Genomic DNA, 21,979 nt, shown 5'->3' with positions numbered 1-21,979 from the left:
ATAATATACTGCACAGCTGCCTCATAGTACTTCAAGTGTACCAAACACATTGCAATTCATCCAATCTCCATATTCTGAGGTGTCCCTCGTCAGAAATCTGGATTCCTGTGATCTAATATACTATATTATATTGTTCATGCCCTATCCAATATGAGGCCCTGTAATAGAGGACAATATCTGATGAATTTATCTTGTATATACCACTCAGCCCTTGGCAATAGCAGTGAGAAAGATAGCCACCAGTAAGCACAGGAAGTAGCTACACTGCATCTGTCACATCATTGTGTTAAAGCATACCAAACAGAAGTGATGCACTAGATGCCGGCAGTAAAGAACATAATAGCACTGAAGATGGCTTCATAATATGACTGTACAACATACAATGGTAGCTTACAGTTTGAAGAACCAACACAGTCAATATTATGGATAACCATCCTCATCCTCATGGAAGGATTCCAAATGAGAGAAATCTTTCCCTTAAGAAGTACTTATGTACTGTTATGGACAGCTATAATCACTGTTTTCCATCAACCACCACTACAACAGCCATGAACACATCACTCAGCAATTCTTGAAGTCTCACCCTAAAAGTCAGACATAATGACTAGATACAATCCACATTTGCAACTACCCCTTCAACAGTGTGTGCAGTTATCCAAAAGATGTTAAAAGGGGTCATTAATCATTTTTAATTACTGGGGACAAAAAATTGCATTATTTCCTCTTTGGCTGCAACACACTGTATAATACATCCTTATTTTCAATGTGTGTTAACAGCAGTATATAATTGACAAATATTACAATAATATTCAACTTCATACAAAACCAAAACACAGAGGGACAGAAATAAAGTAAAAATTAAAATGAGATAAAAAAACATGAAATAATGTTGCAACATAATACCTAAGAGCCCTCAACAGTTTTCAAAACTGAACTTAAATGCAATTGCCTTCCAGCTGCGTGTGCCCTCAGTAATACTTGAGTCACAGCACACTACTTCACATTTATATGATACTTCATGGACGAGGTTGAAAAAAAAAATATATCAGCCAACTAGTTGCAACCAAAGGTTTATTTATCCCTTGCTCTAGGTCTCAATATTTACAAAAATAACTTCTTCAGAAGGGGTGGGCCTTGTTACATCATGTGGTGGTAAACTGTATTAGATGAAGCTGAACAGCTCGTCACCAGAAACATCACATGGACTCCTGTTATAATGTTTATGTAGACAAGAGCCTTTACCAGTGGGCAAATACATTTGAGCATTTACTCTGCATACACGCAGTGTAATCTGGCTACTATCTTCAGCCATGGCATGTGATGTTTCTGGTTTTTATATCAATTTTATATACAAGAGCTGCTCAACTTCAGTTAATGTAATTTACAACCATGCGATGTACCAAGGCCCACTCCAACTGATGAATATATTTTTATAAATATCAAAAACCTAGGTCAAGGGTTAAATAAACCTTTGGTCTGCAACTGGTTGGCTGATTTTTTTTATTTTTTCAGCCTCTTCAGACTTGTACAGTTACTAGATCACAGCCATGTTTAATACTTCTTTTTGGTGTATTTTAGTCTCAGCATGAAGCTGCAGTGTGCTGACAAATAGCCAGGATGAAGAAAGGATAGAAAGCACTATGCCATACAATGACCTGGTGATAAACATTCTAAGTTTTCTTGCCACATCAAATCTGATTTTATGTGGCAAGAAAATCAAGAGTGTTTTATACAATGATATCATTACGAGAAATTTCCCTCGGATAATGACATGGCAAGTATCCCTAAGAACTACTAGAGTTGGGAAAGTTATCTCTTACTTAGTCTGCATGTGAGGATGATAATGCACAATGCACGAGTTCTGTCTGAATGCCATAAACTCAACACCTCCAGAAGACACATAGTTTGTAGGTTCTCATGGAAACCAAAGCAAGAAACTGCAATATCATGAACACAGAACTGAAGTAACCAGAGAAGTGCTTCATTGTTTGAAACCTTAACAGTTCCCTGTGGAAATTTTGGTTGGCAGTCTCATTTATAGGGGCCGGGCCCATATACCAGAATTTCTAAATTCACTGCAGAGGTCCACAACACTGTTGTTGCCCCTGCTATCACTTTTCAGAGAATGCTTTAATATGCCATATTCAGATTTATATGATTGTCTTCTGTAGTTCCAAACAGATTGGGAGGATACTGTCCCTGTCCCATTATGAGAGGGATCCTGCCTCTGTTTGGGTTAATATGGCGTAGATCCATGCATAAAAAATGTCTGGGAACATTTCACAAGCATTACATCCAGTGTAATTTTCTTGGTACCCTTGTCACCGTCCAGTTTTCCAGTACTTCAAATGAATTACATTCGTCATGTGGCCCCCAATAATCTGTATCACTTTCACAATGTCACCTTCCTACAATCAGTAACATGCTACTCTGTACATGACAGTTATATTGCCAGATTTAATCCCAGAATTTCTAATAATGTTTCTGTTTCTGTAGTTCCAACTATTCAAGTCAATCTTAGAAGGACACCGCACTGCATATTTCCCAGGTGTGTCTTTTCATGCTTGTACTGCAGCAGCTGTGCTTATACAACATATAATCATAAAGTTTTGACTGTAACCTCAAAAAAATAAGGTTACATAATTAATTTTCATTTGTTTGCAGGTACATGTCTGCAGTCCTGGTACACATTGAAATCCCCAGAGAACAGTCTCACAGCATACTCCTAGAGGAGCCAAATGATGCAGTTCATTTTGTCTAAGCTCCTCTAGCAGCCACATCTACATCAATACTCTGCAAATCCACCGTACAAAGCATCGCAAGGGTATCCCGTGCCATTACTACTAATTTCCTTTTCCGTTGCATGCGCTAACATAACGAGGGAAAAATGACTGTCTATATGCCTTCTTACGAGCCCTACGTTCTCAAATCTTAAGTTCATAGTCCTTACGTGCAATGTATGTTGGAGGCAGTAGAATCATTATGTAGTCACTCTCAAATGCTGGTTCTCTAAATTTTCTCAATGTGTTCCTCAAAAAGAATGTCGCCTTCTCTCCGGGGATTCCCATTTGAGTTCCTGAAGCATCTCTACAATACATGTTGTTCAAACCTACCAGTAACAAATCTAGCAGACCACCTCCGAATTGCTTTGATGTCTTCCTTTACAGCCCCCAAACGTTTGAGCCATACTCAAGAATATTTTGCACTAGCGCCATATATGCAGTCTCCTTTACAGATGAACCACACTTTCCCACAATTCTCCCAATAAACCAATGTTGACCACAATCCTCACACGCTCATTCCATTTACATCGCTTTGCAACATTACTGTGATACCATGATACTGTGACATGGAGATTTCAGTATGTTCCAAGACTACAGACATCTACACTCATTGACATAAGACATGGCCAGCAGCCAACCGCCATAGAGTCTAAGTCCGTGCCAATTGTGACAGGTGACAAACTGGCCACGCTGAAAAGTCTGGCTATCTGCACAATCTGGCAACAATGTAGGCCACAGCAGTTCCTGGAAGTAGTCTTGTCTGCTGTTCAAGTTGTTAAGCTATATCTACAACCATGGTCTAGCAGTAAATAGCACACCGTTTGAATGCAATGCCTCATGATCAAAACCACTTGTTGCCTAAATTTTTATAGCTAAAGTTCTGAGTGTAATGGTAACGCAGCTACACTGTATTCCACTTTCTGATACACCAATAATATTTTTGTGAAAGATTTCTCAGCAGACTGTCTGCTTCTGAATGTGGCATGCGTCAGACCTCTCCAGATCCCATTTGCTGGCATCTGGCAATTGCTGGCATGGCAGAGCTGTGCTGCCTCACCCTATGTTGAAAGTGACAGCTACAGTTCATCACTTTGGAGAATATAAAACGGTTTACTGCTGTTGAGTGATGCTCCACAAAAAATGTCTGATTTGCATTACACACTCGATGGCAACAGAGGCAAACGACCGTTTTTATACGATGAGCATAGTATTACACTAATATGCAAGATATGAGTATGGCTCAGAACTAATTTTATGCTGTAATCCAGTCAAAATACTCCATTGTGTTGTTTAATGTCACTGATCAAAAGTGATATTTAAGGTATTGAATTACATTCAAATCAACAAAATTGCCCATTTTTGAAGCTACCCAGAGAGGAAGGAAGTCACTAATACTGCTGTCAGCAAATATCTAAAGAGGTGCCTAATTGCTATTTCACAGATTTAGCACAGAGGAACTATATTCACCTCATAAATAATCCACTGAAATGTGCATCCCACGTAATAAACTAAACTCAAATTCATGTCATTGACAGTTGAGTCAAAGTTCTACAGAGACATTTGTTTAGAGGAAGCTTGGTTATCACAAAGCAGGCATCTGTCACCATTAACAAAGCTTACCGAGTTGAACTTGTGAGAAGACAATGTGTACAGGTTTTCTTCAGCTCTTGTTAAAGAATTTCTTCTAACAATTTGGAGCTCCATTAAATAAAAAGAGAAAATAAGAATCTAGAGTGCACTGATATTCACCTTGATTACAACTGAGAACTCATGCTGCCCTTGTATCACAATATGCATGGAACCACTGAGCTAATGCGATGCTGCTGCCAGCTGGTTTCTCTCATCGGAATATGGGTCATATAGCATCATAACGCTATGTTAAAAATAAGAACAGTTGTTGCTTATGTGAAGTGTGGCATTCCTCGAGTATAAAAATAAATTTTCTGTCTCAGTGCTCATCTTACACGAGCATTACATAGAATAAGTCACCAAAGTGAAAAGGGAATGCCAAGTGAATTTAGTGGAACAGTTCAGAACCCAAATGAAAGTAAATGCACTGTCACAGGTGCTTGTTGTGCTTTTCTTACATGGCTTCTCACAGGAGAGGTGCAAGCACATTCGGTTTTTATGCAGGGTTATCTTCTGATACTTTCTAACGTTACTTTTAATCTACCTATATGTAAGGCATTCAATTACATTTAATCTAGAATTCCTCATTTATAAAGCTTTCCGGTGCAGAAGGGAGCTGTTAATGCTGGTGTTACATAATTCCAGCATGGGGCTGGCAAAGCTAGTGATGTTAGCTTCCGCTCCGGCAACATATGGCATGTGAAATATTCAGGTATATAATTTTCCATCATGTTTACAATCCCCAAAATACAGGTGAGTAAAACCCTTTCTTTGATAGTTTGCAATGAAAAATCATTTCAGTGGAATAAAATAATTGGAAATCAACCTTCTCCCATGTCACAAAACAGTAAGATATAAAACACTTTGCAACTGTCCGCCCCCAGTAGCTGAGTAGTCAGCGCGACAGACTGTCAATCCTAAGGGCCCGGGTTCAATTCCCGGCTGGGTCGGAGATTTTCTCCGCTCAGGGACTGGGTGTTGTGTTGTCCTAATCATCATCATTTCATCCCCATCGACACGCAAGTCGCCGAAGTGGCGTCAAATCGAAAGACTTGCACCAGGCGAGCCGTCTACCCGACGGGATGCCCTCGTCACATGACATTATTATTATTACTTTGCAACTCAAAAATCAACTGTGCAGACTTGGTTGTGCCACATATAAGTAGAATTTCCTGACTACCATGAGAATGCAGAAGTATGTTGGTGGGGGTGGAAGCAGGAATAAATGCAGTTAACTAATTATTCGATGCCACATAGTAACCTGAGGATTCAGAAGAGAAGAAACTGAAAATTATGTTCATTAACACAGAAATAAAACTGTAAATGTGGGCACCATGTAATTCTATGTCTTCGTAAGATATTCATTTTGAGAGCTACACATATAATGCACACTAACTTGCCTGTTCATTGCTTTTGTAATGTTCCCTTCTTGTCTGGCCCATAAATGATAGAAAGAAACCAAAAGCATACCACAGATGGTTCCTTCAAATCTTTCGAGTCTCTTTTTTAGTGTGTTGTTGCTTAGTACTTCTAAAGCAGACCAATATGTCTGCTCCCTTGAGGTATTGGATCGAGGCTCATTACCCAGAATTTCCATGTTAGTTTATGCAGTTGTGTAAATAAAAGTAACAAGAAACCCTAATTTATCCATTGGTATAACTCATTTGAACAGCAGCAGAACAAAATTATCAAACACAATCTTCTATTTACAGTTTCAACACTATAACCAGCAGCTGAGCCAATGGTAAACCATCATTATGGTCACAAATCCATAACTGACTCTAGCTTCATTTTTTGTGTAATATATTAAGACATAAATTCATGTGCTGTCACAGTGTTAAATCAAAAGAAATTTTTGTAGAGTTCTGCCTGCACCACTGGCCTCCCATTGTTGTTTGCCCTAGAAACGACACGCAAAGGTAAATGTGTGCATTCTGTGTGGCAAAACATCCAACATTCCCTTCTTTCAGATTTACTGGTCGTAAGCACTGGTACCAAATACGGATAAGAAAGCTCTTGCGTTTTAATAAATAACAATAAAAACAGTAACAATAACAAACTAATAACAAATTAAGTTTATTGCATTATAGAAGGAGCTGACAATTACAAATAAAAATAGGCTGAACGTTCAAGTTGGCTCAACTCAAATGTTTTCTTAGCATTTTATTACTGAATTCTACTTGGGCTATTTTCAGAGAAAAAGAAAAAAAACAGACGTCATACACATTGTTAGTCCAACAAGATCTGAACCAACAACTACCCTTGCCTTAGATTATGAGGTGAGCATTGCGCCACAGAGTAAATATGACACTGCTTCATTTAGTGCTCTGCCATTGCTCTGGTCATAGTAAGACAGTTCACAACAAAGTACAAAATCAACTGAAATTTTACAGTGGATTTACCTTCCTAGGTCAAAAAATTAAATTTACGATATCAGTGTCATATAAAAACGATGACTTTTCATATCACTGGCTCAATACGATAAGAGCATATTTGAGAATTTAGCAGGATCACTCAGCACCAATCCCAAAAGTGAGTGAATGATCACAAGATGCCAAAAATCATCAGCAATACTGCCAAGTCTCAACTCCACTAGTAATATGGAGAACTTAATGGACAGCTCACAATGTCCTCACTGCTATCCACAACCTGCTCCAACTAGCCCTCGGTGGAGCTGTGCTACCGGGCACTGAGCTAGGGGATGGCTTTAAATCAACATCAGACTACACCAGTGAAAAATACAAATGAATTGCACACTTATCTTGTTCAGCCTGTGATGGGTACTTATTTTAACAAAACTAAAAATGCATGCAAAATGACCCTGTCTAAAATGTCAAGAAATCTTAAGATACTATGCACTGTTCACCTCAAACAGATTGTATCTATGTCTGGTCTTACACAACTAGAATATCACAAATACCACCAAAATATGGAGAATTATGGGTAATAGACTAGTAAATCAATGCCAAACAGTAATAAATCAAACTGTGGATTCACAGGTAAAAACTGAACGTATGACTACTTAAGCAGAAACAAAGAAGAAGAAATAGGCAACTGTGCTGTTGTGCATTTTCCTACATTTTCCATCTCCAGATCCACCACGGGTAATGCATCCTAACAAGCTAGGTGACTAGCGCGAGTTTTGGTGTTCTCGTAAAGATAAGTCATTTTAGATTATAAAACATATAGATTAGTACTGATTACATGGTAAATGGGTGTATTAGTGTGCCGTTTAAGTGTACCATTAAAGGTTTCATTTTTTTTTACATAATATAGCAGAAAACGCGAAAAGACCGTACAGTCATATTTTCTGTTTACGTTCTGCTGCAGCAAATCTATAGAATTTCGTTTAGTTGTTCCTTGCTCTCTCCAGCAATTTAACTTAGCATACCTCTTCATTATTTAACTAGCATTTCCGGAAAGTAGCGTAAAGTTTAAGTTGTTGTTTCAGAAACTTTGCACTTTTGTTTTTGTTTACACACAGTTGCGTATAGGCCAAATTTGTGTAACCATATTTTCGTGTTTATCTGTAATTTAACTGACTTATTCTTAATAAACTATTACGTTTATCATGAGTGAAAAGTGCTTGACTTGCCGTAGAATTGTTAGGTCGGGGCTTTGGTGTGATGGGTGCTGTAGTTTTTTCCATGTGGGTGACTGTAGTGGCGTGGGAATAGGGGAAGTAAATGAGACTCATCAGTGGTTTTGTAGGATTTGTAGTAGAGATAGGAAGATACTAGAACAGGAGGGGAAAATTGTCGCCCTTCAGGCTGAGTTAGACAAGGCCAGGGAAGATCTTGACAGGTTAAGGAGGGAGAAGGGTAAAGAGAGGTGGGAAGTGGCAACAGGCGGAACAGGCCTAGAACTTTGTCTGACAGCTTTATGGTGAATGTGGAAAATAGGTTTGACCTGTTGCTTCAGTTAGAAGCTGGTGAGCCTCAAGCAGTTGCAGGTGTAGACAGGGCACAACAAACTTTCAGCAGCAAATTGAAAAGTAAGAATGTAGGGAAATCAGTAAAGAGAAAGAAAGTGTTGTTGTTAGGTAGTTCCCATGGAAGAGGTGTTGGCCAACTTTTGCAGGATGAACTAGGATCAGAATACCAGGTCACCAATTTTTTTATAACCTAGTGCTGGTCTGGAGGAGGTGACAGAGGATTTAGGATCACTTTGCAAAGATTTCACTAAGGAAGACACCGTGGTTATAGTGGGTGGGGCAGGTAACAGTATTGACAGAGATCCTGGGTACAGTATAGAGTGTGACCTGGTGAAGATTGCATCAGCATCGAGGCATACAAGTGTTGAGTTTGTACAGGGTGTTTCAAAAATGACCGGTATATTTGAAACGGCAATAAAAACTAAACGAGCAGCGATAGAAATACACCGTTTGTTGCAATATGCTTGGGACAACAGTACATTTTCAAGCGGACAAACTTTCGAAATGACAGTAGTTACAATTTTCAACAACAGATGGCGCTGCAAGTGATGTGAAAGATATAGAAGACAACGCAGTCTGTGGGTGCGCCATTCTGTACGTCGTCTTTCTGCTGTAAGCGTGTGCTGTTCACAACGTGCAAGTGTGCTGTGGACAACATGGTTTATTCCTTAGAACAGAGGATTTTTCTAGTGTTGGAATTCCACCGTCTAGAACACAGTGTTGTTGCAACAAGACGAAGTTTTAAACGGAGGTTTAATGTAACCAAAGGACCGAAAAGCGATACAATAAAGGATCTGTTTGAAAAATTTCAATGGACTGGGAACGTGATGGATGAACATGCTGGAAAGGTAGAGCGACCGCGGACGGCAACCACAGAGGGCAACGCGCAGCTAGTGCAGCAGGTGATCCAACAGCGGCCTCGGGTTTCCGTTCGCCGTGTTGCATCTGCGGTCCAAATGACGCCAACGTCCACGTATCGTCTCATGCGCCAGAGTTTACACCTCTATCCATACAAAATTCAAACGCGGCAACCCCTCAGCGCCGCTACCATTGCTGCACGAGACACATTCATTAACGATACAGTGCACAGGATTGATGACGGCGATATGCATGTGGGCAGCATTTGGTTTACTGACGAAGCTTATTTTTACCTGGACGGCTTCATCAATAAACAGAACTGGCGCATATGGGGAACCGAAAAGCCCCATGTTGCAGTCCCATCGTCCCTGCATCCTCAAAAAGTACTGGTCTGGGCCGCCATTTCTTCCAAAGGAATCATTGGCCCATTTTTCAGATCTGAAACGATTACTGCATCACGCTATCTGGATATTCTTCATGAATTTGTGGCGGTACAAACTGCCTTAGACGACAATGCGAACATCTCGTGGTTTATGCAAGATGGTGCCCGGCCACATCGCACGGCCGACGTCTTTAATTTCCTGGACGAATATTTCGATGATCGTGTGATTGCTTTGGGCTATCCGAAACATACAGGAGGCGGCGTGGATTGGCCTCCCTATTCGCCAGACATGAACCCCTGTGACTTCTTTCTGTGGGGACACATGAAAGACCAGGTGTACCGCCAGAATCCAGAAACAATTGAACAGTTGAAGCAGTACATCTCATCTGCATGTGAAGCCATTCCGCCAGACACGTTGTCAAAGGTTTCGGGTAATTTCATTCAGAGACTACGCCATATTATTGCTACGCATGGTGGATATGTGGAAAATATCATACTATAGAGTTTCCCAGACCGCAGCGCCATCTGTTGTTGACAATTGTAACTACTGTAATTTCGAAAGTTTGTCTGCCTGAAAATGTATTGTTGTCCCAAGCATATTGCAACAAATGGTGTATTTCTATCGCTGCTCGTTTAGTTTTTATTGCCGTTTCAAATATACCGGTCATTTTTGAAACACCCTGTATCTGTTCTTGGGTGCCATGACCGACCTCATTTGAACTCTTCTGTCAAGAGAGTTAATTTGGAGCTGGAACGGCTGCTCATGTTGGGTGCGGGGTCACACATTGGTGTGGTTCATGTTGATTCTCTCAATAGGTGGGATTATACTAGGCATGGCCTTCACCTCAACAGGAAGGGGAAGGGTAAATTGGCTGGGGAAATAGCAGGAAAGTTAAAGGGGGGAGGCACTGTCATGAGTGGTAAAATACCAGTGGTTATAGGATTCAGCAAAGACCCTTTTTTAGGGTAGGGAGGACAGAAAGAAAGCAAATTTTAAGAGAGGTTAGAACTGAGACAAACCTTCAGTTTGAGAAAGAAATCAAAAAACATAATTCCAGCTTATTACATCAGCATAAACAGCCATTGGTTAAGAATTTTCAACTGTCAGCAGATATTTTAACTCCACCCAATTTTAACTCAGTCAATATGAAATGTCAGCTACCTTTATTGCATCAAAATATTCGAGGACTGAGAAATAAAATTAATGAATTAACTATCTGCATAGATGAATTAGAGTCTTCAAACCCAGCTGACATAATCTGCCTCTCCGAACATCATGTGACCACTGGTATAGAACATTTAAGTGTTACAGGGTTTAGGTTAGCATCTCACTTTTGTAGATCAGAAATGGAGAAAGGAGGAGTTGCCACATTCATCAGGAACTGTCATAAATTTAAGAACATAGACATTCATAAATTTTGCCTAGAACAACATATGGAAGCATGTGCAACAGAATTAGAATTTCACAAAAAATCCTTCATAATATTAAGTGTATATCGAGCACCTGCAGGTAACTTTAATCTGTTTGTAAACCACCTTGAAGCTGTACTGGCCCATTTAACAACCAAAAACAAAGAAATAGTGGTTGCTGGTGATTTCAATGTAGATTTCCTTAAAGACTCTCCAATAAGAACTTATTTGAGTTAGTAACACTGTCATTCAACTTAATTCCCACTGTAAAGTTCCCCACTAGGATAGCCACTTGCTCACAAACAGTCATTGATAATATCTTTATAGAAAAGTCCAATGAACAAAATTATATTACAAAACCAATAGTCAATGGCCTCTCAGACCATGACATGCAGTTCCTTCTGTTAAATGTTAATACTGAACAGGATATAAAATCTGTTAAATCTGAGCTCAAGAGGGTAATCAGTAAGCCAAAAATTGATTATTTTAGGACACTCCTCAGAGACATTCACTGGACTCATGTTTACAGTGCTCATGGCATGAATGAAAAATATAACATTTTTGCTAACAAAGTGCTTACCTTATTCGAACACTGCTTTCCCCCAAAACTTACCAAGGTTAGAGCAAAGTCTACAAAGAAGCCATGGATTACTCGAGGAATAGGGGTATCTTGTAAAACAAAAAGAAAACTGTATCTGTCAATCCGAAACAGTTCCAATGTTGATGCTATAGCACATTACAAGAAATACTGCAAAATATTAAAGACTGTAATACGGATGGCAAAGCAAATATATTACAAGGAAAAGATAGTCGTATCAGATAACAAAATAAAGACAATATGGGATATAGTGAAGGAGGAGACCGGTAGAACCAGACATGAAGAGGAACAAATAGCATTAAGAGTAAATGATACATTGGTGACAGATGTGTATAGTGTTGCAGAACTTTTTAACAAACATTTTATAACTGTTACTGAAAAGATGGGGTTGTCAGGTTCAGTAGATGCTGCTATGGATTACCTTAGACCAGACATATCAAGTAACTTCCATAATATGAATTTGACCCTCACTACCCCAACAGAAATAATGCCCATCATAAAATCTTTAAAATCAAAAACATCTAGTGGGTATGATGAAATATCAACAAAGTTAATTAAAGAATGTGATTCTGAGCAAAGTAACATATTAAGCTACCTGTGTAACCAGTCATTTATCAGTGGAATATTTCCTGAGTGGCTGAAATATGCTGAAGTTAAGCCACTGTTTAAGAAGGGAGATAAAGAAATAGCATCAAATTTCCGTCCAATTTCACTGTTGCCAGCATTCTCAAAAATTTTCGAAAAAGTAATGTACAGTCGTCTTTATAACCATCTTATCTCAAATGACATACTGTCAAAGTCACAGTTTGGATTTCTAAAAGGTTCTGATATTGAGAAGGCTATCTACACTTACAGTGAAAATGTGCTTAATTCATTAGACAAAAAATTGCAGGCAACTGGTATATTTTGTGATCTGTCAAAGGCATTTGACTGTGTAAATCGCAATATCCTTTTAAGTAAACTAGAATATTATAGTGTAACGGGAAATGCTGCAAAATGGTTCAAATCTTATATCTCTGGCAGGAAACAAAGGGTGTTATTAGGAAAGAGACATGTATCAAGCTATCAGGCATCATCCAACTGGGAACTAATTACATGTGGGGTCCCACAAGGTTCCATTTTGGGGCCCTTACTTTTTCTTGTGTATATCAATGACCTTTCGTCAGTAACATTACCAGATGCCAAGTTTGTTTTGTTTGCCGATGATACAAACATTGCAATAAATAGCAAATCAAGTGTAGTCTTAGAAAGATCAGCCAATAAAATATTTGTGGACATTACTCACTGGTTCCTAGCCAATTCTTTGTCACTAAACTTTGAAAAAACACACTACATGCAGTTCAGAACTTGTAAGGGGTGTCCCAAGAGTATATGTCTAACATATGATGACAAGAAGATAGAAGAAGTGGACAGTGTTAAATTCTTGGGATTACAGCTTGATAATAAATTCAACTGGGAGGAGCACACCACAGAACTGCTGAAGCGTCTTAACAAATCTCTGTTTGCAATGCGAATTTTGTCAGGCATAGGGGATATAAAAATGAAAAAGCTGGCATACTATGCTTACTTTCATTCCATAATGTCATATGGGATTATTTTTTGGGGTAATTCATCAAGCCAAGCTAAAGTTTTCCGGGCACAAAAACGTGCAGTAAGAGTTATATGTGGTGTGAACTCAAGAACATCCTGCAGAAGCCTGTTTAGGGAACTAGGGATACTAACTACTGCTTCCCAATATATTTATTCCTTAATGAAATTTGTCATTAAAAATATATCACTTTTTCAAACCAACAGCTCAATTCATGGAATCAGTACTAGAAATAAGAATGATCTTCACAAGGATTTAAAGTCACTCTTGTACAAAAAGGTGTGCATTATTCAGGAACACACATTTTCAATAACTTGCCAGCAGCCATAAAAAGCTTAACAACCAATGAAATTCAGTTTAAGAGAAGCCTAAAGGATTTATTGGTGGCCAACTCCTTCTACTCCATTGATGAATTTCTTAGTAAAACCAACTGATTTGTATATAAGTACAACATAACTTCTGCACAATTTCAGTGCAGTAATGTGTTCATTGAAAATTTGTGTGTGCGTGTGTGTGTGTGTGTGTGTGTGTGTGTGTGTAATCTAACTTCTGCACCATTTCAGTGCAGTAATGTGTTCATTGTAAATAAGTATTACAGTAGTTGTATTACATGTTTATTACCTTATAAATAAATAAAAAACTTTTTTATTTTAAATTCAGTGCATTAGTATTTGTAAAATGAAACTTAGTGTTCATTAAAAAATGACGATCATTCCACTTGGGACCTGTGGAATGGTACATTAGCTTACTTGTTTTAGTTGTAAATATTTGTCGTGTATTGTTGTTTTTCTGACTTGTTCCACATCCTGGAGGACCTCCTCACTACGGATGAATTGGAATGAAAGTAAATCTAATCTAATCTAATCAAGCTTGTTCATTGCCTCTGTGATTTATGCCATCTTGTTTGTGACCGTGATGATGGCCAAAATTCAGATTCTTGCCACTGACAGTTGCTTCAAATCTGTTCTAAGAGTTTCTCTTGTTTTGTTGGTGATGTAAGATGCTATTCGCACAGCGACAGTGGCTACACCTGTGATACTGCTAGGAGACGTATGGCTTGAAGTGTTAAGATTTGTCACTTATTTGTGACAGATAGCAGCTCCATTAAAGTACCAGCACAAGGAAGCGATAAGAGATCTTTTGCATCAAAATTGGAACTGATTTCCAAAGCAACTACCGTTTTAGAAAGTGAGCACTTTACAACTATATGGACAAGCCACTGCTGCAGTAAACACACTCATTACAATAATCGTACATGACAGAAAGCACACAACATGGAAGGTGAGAGAAGAAGAAGCTTATGCATGAAACAACCTTTTATGGAATAAAAAACTTTACTTTATTAACTCAATGTGAAACATTATGTGAAAATTAGTCATCAAGCTGAAAGGAAAAAGTCATGCAAATTTAGCAGGACTAATCAGACCTACATCTGCAAATCATTGTCATGACAACAGAGTTGCCAAACAATGCCAATATAATTGACTGATACACTGAAATGTCAGACATGTATGATACTTCTCCCCTTAATACAACAGAAAATTTACTTTTTTTGATGTAATTAAATTTACACTTGGAGTGTTTGAAATGCAAAAGCAGTGGATGTTTCAGTGTTGCATTAGCTAGCTCTTTTCAGTCTCTTACTTTACATGCATCACTTCCTAATTTTTTGACAGTGCATTCATTCAAAAATGTTGACATTATTCATTTGGACAAACAATGACTTCTTTCTTGCATGCTGCTTTTTCAATACATCTGAATATACAATCCGGTGGAGGAAGGAACAGGCCAACAACTGAGTACACTATTCAAATTTCTTTGATGTTTTTTGAAGCTTACACATTCCACACTTCCTTGAATATGGCAAATATTCACAAACTTTCTAACACACACTAATTCTTACCATAAACTTGATGTTGATGAATAACAAGCATTATGGAATCACCATCTTTTAAATCAAATATGGTTGTGTGGGAATGAGGCAGTTTTTGGAGATAATATTAACAATGCAGGTAATGGAATCAACAGGCTAGTGGATATGATGATGGGTTGAGATGGTGTGTTGAACAGTCATAGATATTTAGAATTTAAAATGAAGGGGATGTCACATAGTTTAGAACATCATGTATTAATACATGGTGGACAGGATGGAGTAACTTAAGAAACCACTGCTAACTCAGTTTTGACCAAAAGTGGATAAGAATGTTTTCAGAACCTGACGGCTCATATATAAAACAAATGCAATCACGATAATTGTGAATAAAATAAGATATTTTTTCTAAATACTAACTTTAAAAGAGAATAACACTGAGTTGACAAAAGCTCCCAACATCACCCATGCTGCTAAATATTAATTTGGAAATAAAGTGAGTTTTATTTCACTTCAATAAATCAAAGCTAATTTGAAAAATAGCATAGCTAAATCAAACATAGGCAACAAAATGTGCAGTAAACAAAAACTTTTTCAAAAGTACAAACAATGGATAATGAAAATTAATGGGCAGAAAAAGTTTCAGCATACTTCACTTGTTTGTCTCTGATGCAGCTACCATGAATAAAAAGAAGAGTATCAACATTGTCCAGGTGTAAAAGTGATTTCTGTGTTGAGAACACAACCAGTGGAACTAAAATTTCTTTCAGAATCTGAGCGGGATGATTGTATGCAGAATATTTTTTTCTGGCTATCTTCCAGAGTGTCATAAAATTTTGGCCTGTTGTTTTTCAGTAAGAAGCCACATTTTCTTACACAGTTACACTATGCAGTTTTGAATTATATCCCTCTCCAACTCACCTGTTGAGTTAAGACTACCATCAACATGTGACCACTAAGCAAACTTCCTTATATTCACAGGTAGTGAACATTTTGTGAAATTTGATGAAAGAATTCCCTCTTTGTGACTCGTACATGCCTCTTTCAGCATAATGCTTTCTACCTGATTGGGGAAGTACAAAAGCTTCTTAACACATCATTTTGCAAATCAGTGTCAATATGAATCCTGTTGTGAATATAAAAGTGTACTGGAAATAAAACCAAATGTTCTGTTGTTGAAGATATTTGAACTATTTCATAGAATTTCATGGCTGCATCAAGGTTGTTCACATATTAAAGAGTGTTCTCAGATATTCGGTTATTCTATAGGCAAGAGAACACCAATATGACCCTATGAGGCCTATATTCACTTCTGTGACCGACCTTGATTTTGACTGGAAGGTGACAGGTCCCTCTGGAAATGGCTACTGGGTGCTGTTAATATAGCAATAAACTGACTGTATCTCTTGCCTCTGCCACAAGTTGAAGCCTCTTATTTTCAGACATTATTTTTAGATGATGAATTGGTGGTCACAGAAAAGCTGTTAGTTCATGGTACCCCTGAACAATTAACTTTCCTTCTAAGTATAAATCTGAAACACTTGCATAAAGGCTCTATTTCAGGGGCTTCTCTATCCTAAAGTGCCTGACTAAATTGCTGTAATGTCAACACATTCCACAACAGAAGATGTACTGTAAGTGATTTCTCCAATTCTAATTCCTTGGGCACCTCCCTCATCCTTTAAAATGTTCACTATAAATTAAATGCTGATGTACACACATCAAAAAGTTTTGCATCACCCCAGTTCCCAGAACTCCTGAAGATAGATGTTGACTGTGGATACTTTATCAAAGACACAGTCCCTTTGACTGTTCAGAGATGTCACTAACCCCCCCCCCCCCCCCCCCCACCAAAGATGTAAACAACCATGCAAGAGCAGCACCTATTAGACGGAGGGGGTCCGACAGCCAAACAATTCCAGTCATTCCACCAGGAAGGAGGTACACTGTTTGTGTTGTCTGTAGTTCAACCATGCCTGGACAGTCAATACTGCAGTTTGATAACATCTGCATTGTTACTTTGTGCCAGGAAGAGCTCTCAACAAGGGAAGCATGTAGGCATTTTGGAGCGAACCAAAGTGAGCTTGTTCAGACATGGAGGAGATACAGAGAGAAAGGAACTGTCGATGACATGCCTCACTCAGGCCGCCCAACAGCTACTGCTGCAGTGGATGACCGCTACCAACAGATTATAGCTCGAGGAACCCCGACAGCAACGCCACCATGTTGGACAATGCTTTTCATGCAGCCACAGGACATCGTGTTATGACTCAAATGGTGTGCAATAGGCTGCATGATTCACAACTTCACTCCCAACATCCATGGCGAGGTCCATCTTTGCAACCATAACACCATGCAGTGCGGTACAAATGGGTCCAACAATACACCAAATGGACCACTCAGGATTGGCATCACATTCTCTTCACAAATGAGTGTCGCATATACCTTCAACCAGACAATAGTCCGAGACGTGTTTGGAGGCAACGCGGTCAGGCTGAACGCCTTAGACACACTGTCTAGTGAGTGCAGCAAGGTGGAGGTTCCCTGATGTTTTGGGGTGGCGTTGGGTGGGGCCGACGTACGCCACTGGTGGTCATGGAAGGCACCGTAATGGCTGTATGATACGTGAATGCCATCCTCCGGCCAATAGTGCAACCATATCAGCAGCATATTGGTGAGGCATTTGTCTTCATGGACGACAATTTGCGTCTCCATCGTGCACATCTTGTGAATGACTTCCTTCAGGATAACGACAGGGCTCAACTAGAGTGACCAGCATGTTCTCCAGACATGAACCCTATTGAACATGCCCAGGATAGATTGAAAAGGGCTGTTTATGGACGACACAACCCACCAACCACTCTGAGTGATCGTTGCCAAATCACCGTTGAGGAGAGGGACAATCTGGACCAAAAGTGCCTTGATGAACTAGTAGACAGTATGCCACGACGAATACAGGCATATATCAATGCAAGAGGATGTGCTGCTGGGTATTAGAGGTACCAGTGTGTATAGCAATCTGGAACACCACCACTGAAGGTCTCGCTGTATGGTGGTACAACACGCACTGTGTGGTTTTCATAAGCAATAAGAAGGGCAGAAATGATGTTTATGTTGATCTCTATTCCAATTTTCTGTACAGGTTCCGGAACTTTCAGAATCGAGGTGATGCAAAACTTTTTTGATATGTGTATAAGAATTAGAGGAACATATGTACTATGAGAAGAGAAATTAGTTCATTCATCATCATGATAACGTCCTTCAATCCATCCTGTTTCTCCCTCATAAAAGAGCTGTTTGCACTAGGTCAAATACTGGTTTTCTGCTGATTTCAATATAGTAAATACATATTCCAGTGAGTATTGATGGACCGTTCCAGAGTTCTATCACGAGCATTGAGAAAGCAACTATTTTTTGTGTACTTGACTTGTTTTGCAACAGTCAAAACAGCATGAACTTGACAGCTGATGCATATACACTCCACATTAAAAGCATTTCAAACCAATATATTTAGCATATGGCAGGAACAATTCAATCATGAATAATCATGCAGTGTTGCGATAATGATGGCACCTTGATCAGTTGTAAAAGTCATGTCTTTAAAGTAGTCTCTTGGGTACCAAAAGACATAAATTGTCTCCAATTCACTTTGAATGCTAGGGCCCATTTTTGGCTCATCTGTAAACTGGGCCACAAACAAAACAAGGAATCTGAGGTTACAGTCAATAAAATAATATATGTTAGATAATGGGTCCTTCTTGCATCACCGGTCCACATATCTGCTGTAGCTGGGTATTCACGTTTTGTTATGTAGGCAATTACCTCACATGTAAATATATCTCTCATGCTTTTAGAACTCCCTGCCATGTGTCGCAACAAGGTTGTCAGTATACTTTCCCTTACGTCGCTCCAGTGACCTTCACCTTCTATAGTTCCATAAGGCCTTTTAAGTTTCACACACACACATTACCATATCAATAATCTACTGAGACAGTTTTGGTAGATGTTTCTTGTCAACACAAGACACCTGTTTATTAGACATGCAAGGACAGCAAGAAATGTGTGAAAGGCCACTTCACCCTTTAGCATGAGCCTACAGTCACTGTACACTGAAACAGGGAATAAAACTACCATTCTCCCATCAACATCTACTATAGGCTTAAGTACTGTCCAAATTGAACTTTTGGGATTCATTTCAGGCTCTGTATTTCTATATTCACCACTGATTCACGTTTCCTTTTACTTCCCTTTTGCTTTATATGCTGCCTTTCCTTTGCAAACCATGTTCAGTTTCCCCACTCATTTTTTGTGATTAATAAAGTGGAAAAGTCAGTGATAATGTAAATTAGCCTTCACACTCTGCTGTACCACTCCACCAATCACTGCCCTACTCACCACTGAAACTGTAGCTCACAATTGCAGTCAGTGTTACCACAAGCCCAGACCACAATGGTTCTTGCATGCAACACTGCCTGGCCTGTGTAGTGACAGTGCGCACTTGCTTAGTGTATTGCAGTATTAAATGGAAGCTACTTGGGCTGGCGTAACAATGTGGAAGTTAGTTTCTGAAATCCCCTCACACTTATTTTCAACCGCTGACACATGAAAACGGGTTTCAGGTTGCAATCATTGATAAAAATCACCTGCAAACACTGACAGACAGGGACAACATTCCAACTACATTAACATTTGCAGTTAAGGTATCCACGTGGCATGTGTGTGCGGTACGGGATATTCTCTTGGAACGGACTAAGCCCAGTACTGCATGTTATACAACCTACAATAGAAGACAGGAATCATCCACGCTGTTTAAACAAAATCTCATTGACTGCTGACTGTGGACACTCTTGGCTCATGAAGGGGAGATAGGCTTAATGCCTCTCCTCATACCAGGAAGGGCAGACGCAGTAGCTGTTATGGTGTTACCCTCACTGCGTGGTGTATAGCCAACCAGGGTATCACCTGACTCTTAGAATGGGGCGTCTGGAGATATCTTTGTGTATCCTTTGCATAAATACAGTCCAAATCAGATTTTCTAGACAATGCATAAACATTTTCAGAAGTTCCGATAGCTTGGCTATGGCTATTATCCCAGCAAGCTAAAGAATCTGCCCTACACACTCCCAGTCTGTTACAAATAACCAAAATCTCTGTATGCATATTTTTACTCACGAGGATTTGGTGTACTGTGTGACCGGCTCTGGTTTAAACTGGATAGACTACCTGTCAGCAGAGCCTCTGCTGCTGAACGTATCTCCTGCTCGGCCATGTCGCACTTCTGAAACAGAGTTACAAACACAAAGATCAGGAAGGATGAAGTGCTAACACCTTAACATGATATAACAAATAAGTTTGCAATTACATCTGAAATAGAATTACTACAGCTTAAAAAAAATATGCTGAATTACTACAGAAATTGTGATGGGATGTTACCAAAACAGAATTAAACTACAGCATACAATTCCGTAGATGCAACAGGCTGAATAATAAATATATCAATTGCAAAGCAGGATTAAAATGCAGGGCAAGCACTCACTCTACCAAAGAGTTTACAGGACAGACACACACATACTCGATAAAAAATAAGGTTACTAATATTTTCATACAGCAACCTCCTGCAGTTATACTCTATTCTTTCCAGAATGTAACCAGAATGACATTTACTATGTATCATCATGTCTAATTTAATTCAGACTTTTCAGTTTGTGTGTCTAATTTAATTCAGACTTTTTACTGTGTCTAAGTTTCAAATTACTACAAGAGCCACCATTCACAGTGTTCAGAAGTCAACTTGAATCTTACTTTGGTTTCTCAGCTTACCCTTCAACACACACATAAAAGGATGTGAATGCAGGCTCTCTTGGCAAATGTGATGATGAATTTTTTGCCACAAATCAGCAAAGTAACATGTTCATTTTGGAGTGCTGTTTCAACAAGTTCCTTACTTATCATCTGGCAGAGTAACAAACTTCCCAAAACATCGATCGGAAACATTTCCCCAAGACGAATTGATCACTGTTAAAAAAAGTGTGCTGAGAAGTCACTGCTACTGTATTAAAACATTATGTGTGTGTTTTTTCTACTCACCTCCATTAGCTTTCATTTTTCTACATTTAGAGCAGCTGTCATTCCTACTCGTAGATTTCTGCTTCTGTTGGACATGTGACACCACTCATATCTATAATTCTATGGGTGCAACAGCTGTTTGATGAAAAAGTTTCTGTGTGGATGCACAACCAACATCTGAACTCCTACAGGAATAAGAAATCTGCAAGTAGTATGTTAATGGGCAGGGGTCATTGCACTGTGGCAAGCAAGAAGTTGAAAATTTGGGTCTGACAGAAAGCACGTCCAGATGGCTGAGGTGGTTAAGGCAACCATTCTATAGAAGGAGAGCATTCAGGTTCAAGTCTTGGTCTGGCACAACTTTCCAACTCTCGCTGTTGCATTTCCACAATGTGCTCTGTGGCTGGACGTCATTATTTCCTTCCTATCTCTTTGCCATACTGTTTCCTTTCTGTTCCTTTCACCTTAATTATTCAAACATTAAAATGAACTGAACATGCAACTTGATGAAACAAATGAGATGTAAAGAATACATCATTGCTTAGACACACTAGTTAAACAAGTCAGCACCTTACTGTGTGCCACAACTAATTCAAGAAGCTTATGTTATGCAACAAGCTTATGTTATGCACAAATGTCAGCCAACAGCAGATACAGACAGCCATGTTTTCCTATGTGTGATCATACGACAGTATTATGCAAAGATGTTCTGAGAATTAACATTCACGAAGAGCAAGCAATACTGGATTTAAGTAACACAGAAGATGACTATGGTATGTCTCCTCAAATCATACGTCCCTTTCAAGGTATTCCACAATGCAGTCATCAGAACCATGACCTACTAGGCCTTCAATAAGAGCT

The 21,979-nt window shown here is 39.1% G+C and overlaps 1 protein-coding gene across 3 annotated transcripts in view; it reads right to left on the bottom strand.

Moving 5' to 3' along the window:
• The window catches only part of LOC126184579 (steroidogenic acute regulatory protein-like), a 143,869-nt gene that overhangs the window by 102,003 nt on the left and 19,887 nt on the right, over positions 1 to 21,979 (bottom strand). For all 3 annotated transcript variants that reach the window (XM_049927010.1, XM_049927011.1, XM_049927012.1), the window contains one exon: positions 20,225 to 20,330. In XM_049927010.1, the coding sequence (XP_049782967.1) occupies positions 20,225 to 20,321 (97 nt within the window). In that variant the 5' untranslated portion in view covers positions 20,322 to 20,330. The remainder of the gene's footprint in view (positions 1 to 20,224; positions 20,331 to 21,979) is intronic.

The sequence above is a fragment of the Schistocerca cancellata genome, chromosome 4 (genome assembly GCF_023864275.1).
Source record: "Schistocerca cancellata isolate TAMUIC-IGC-003103 chromosome 4, iqSchCanc2.1, whole genome shotgun sequence".
Lineage (NCBI taxonomy): Eukaryota > Metazoa > Arthropoda > Insecta > Orthoptera > Acrididae > Schistocerca > Schistocerca cancellata.
The sequence above is the reverse complement of the archived record's forward strand: the minus strand, read 5'-3'. Positions and strand labels throughout refer to the sequence as shown.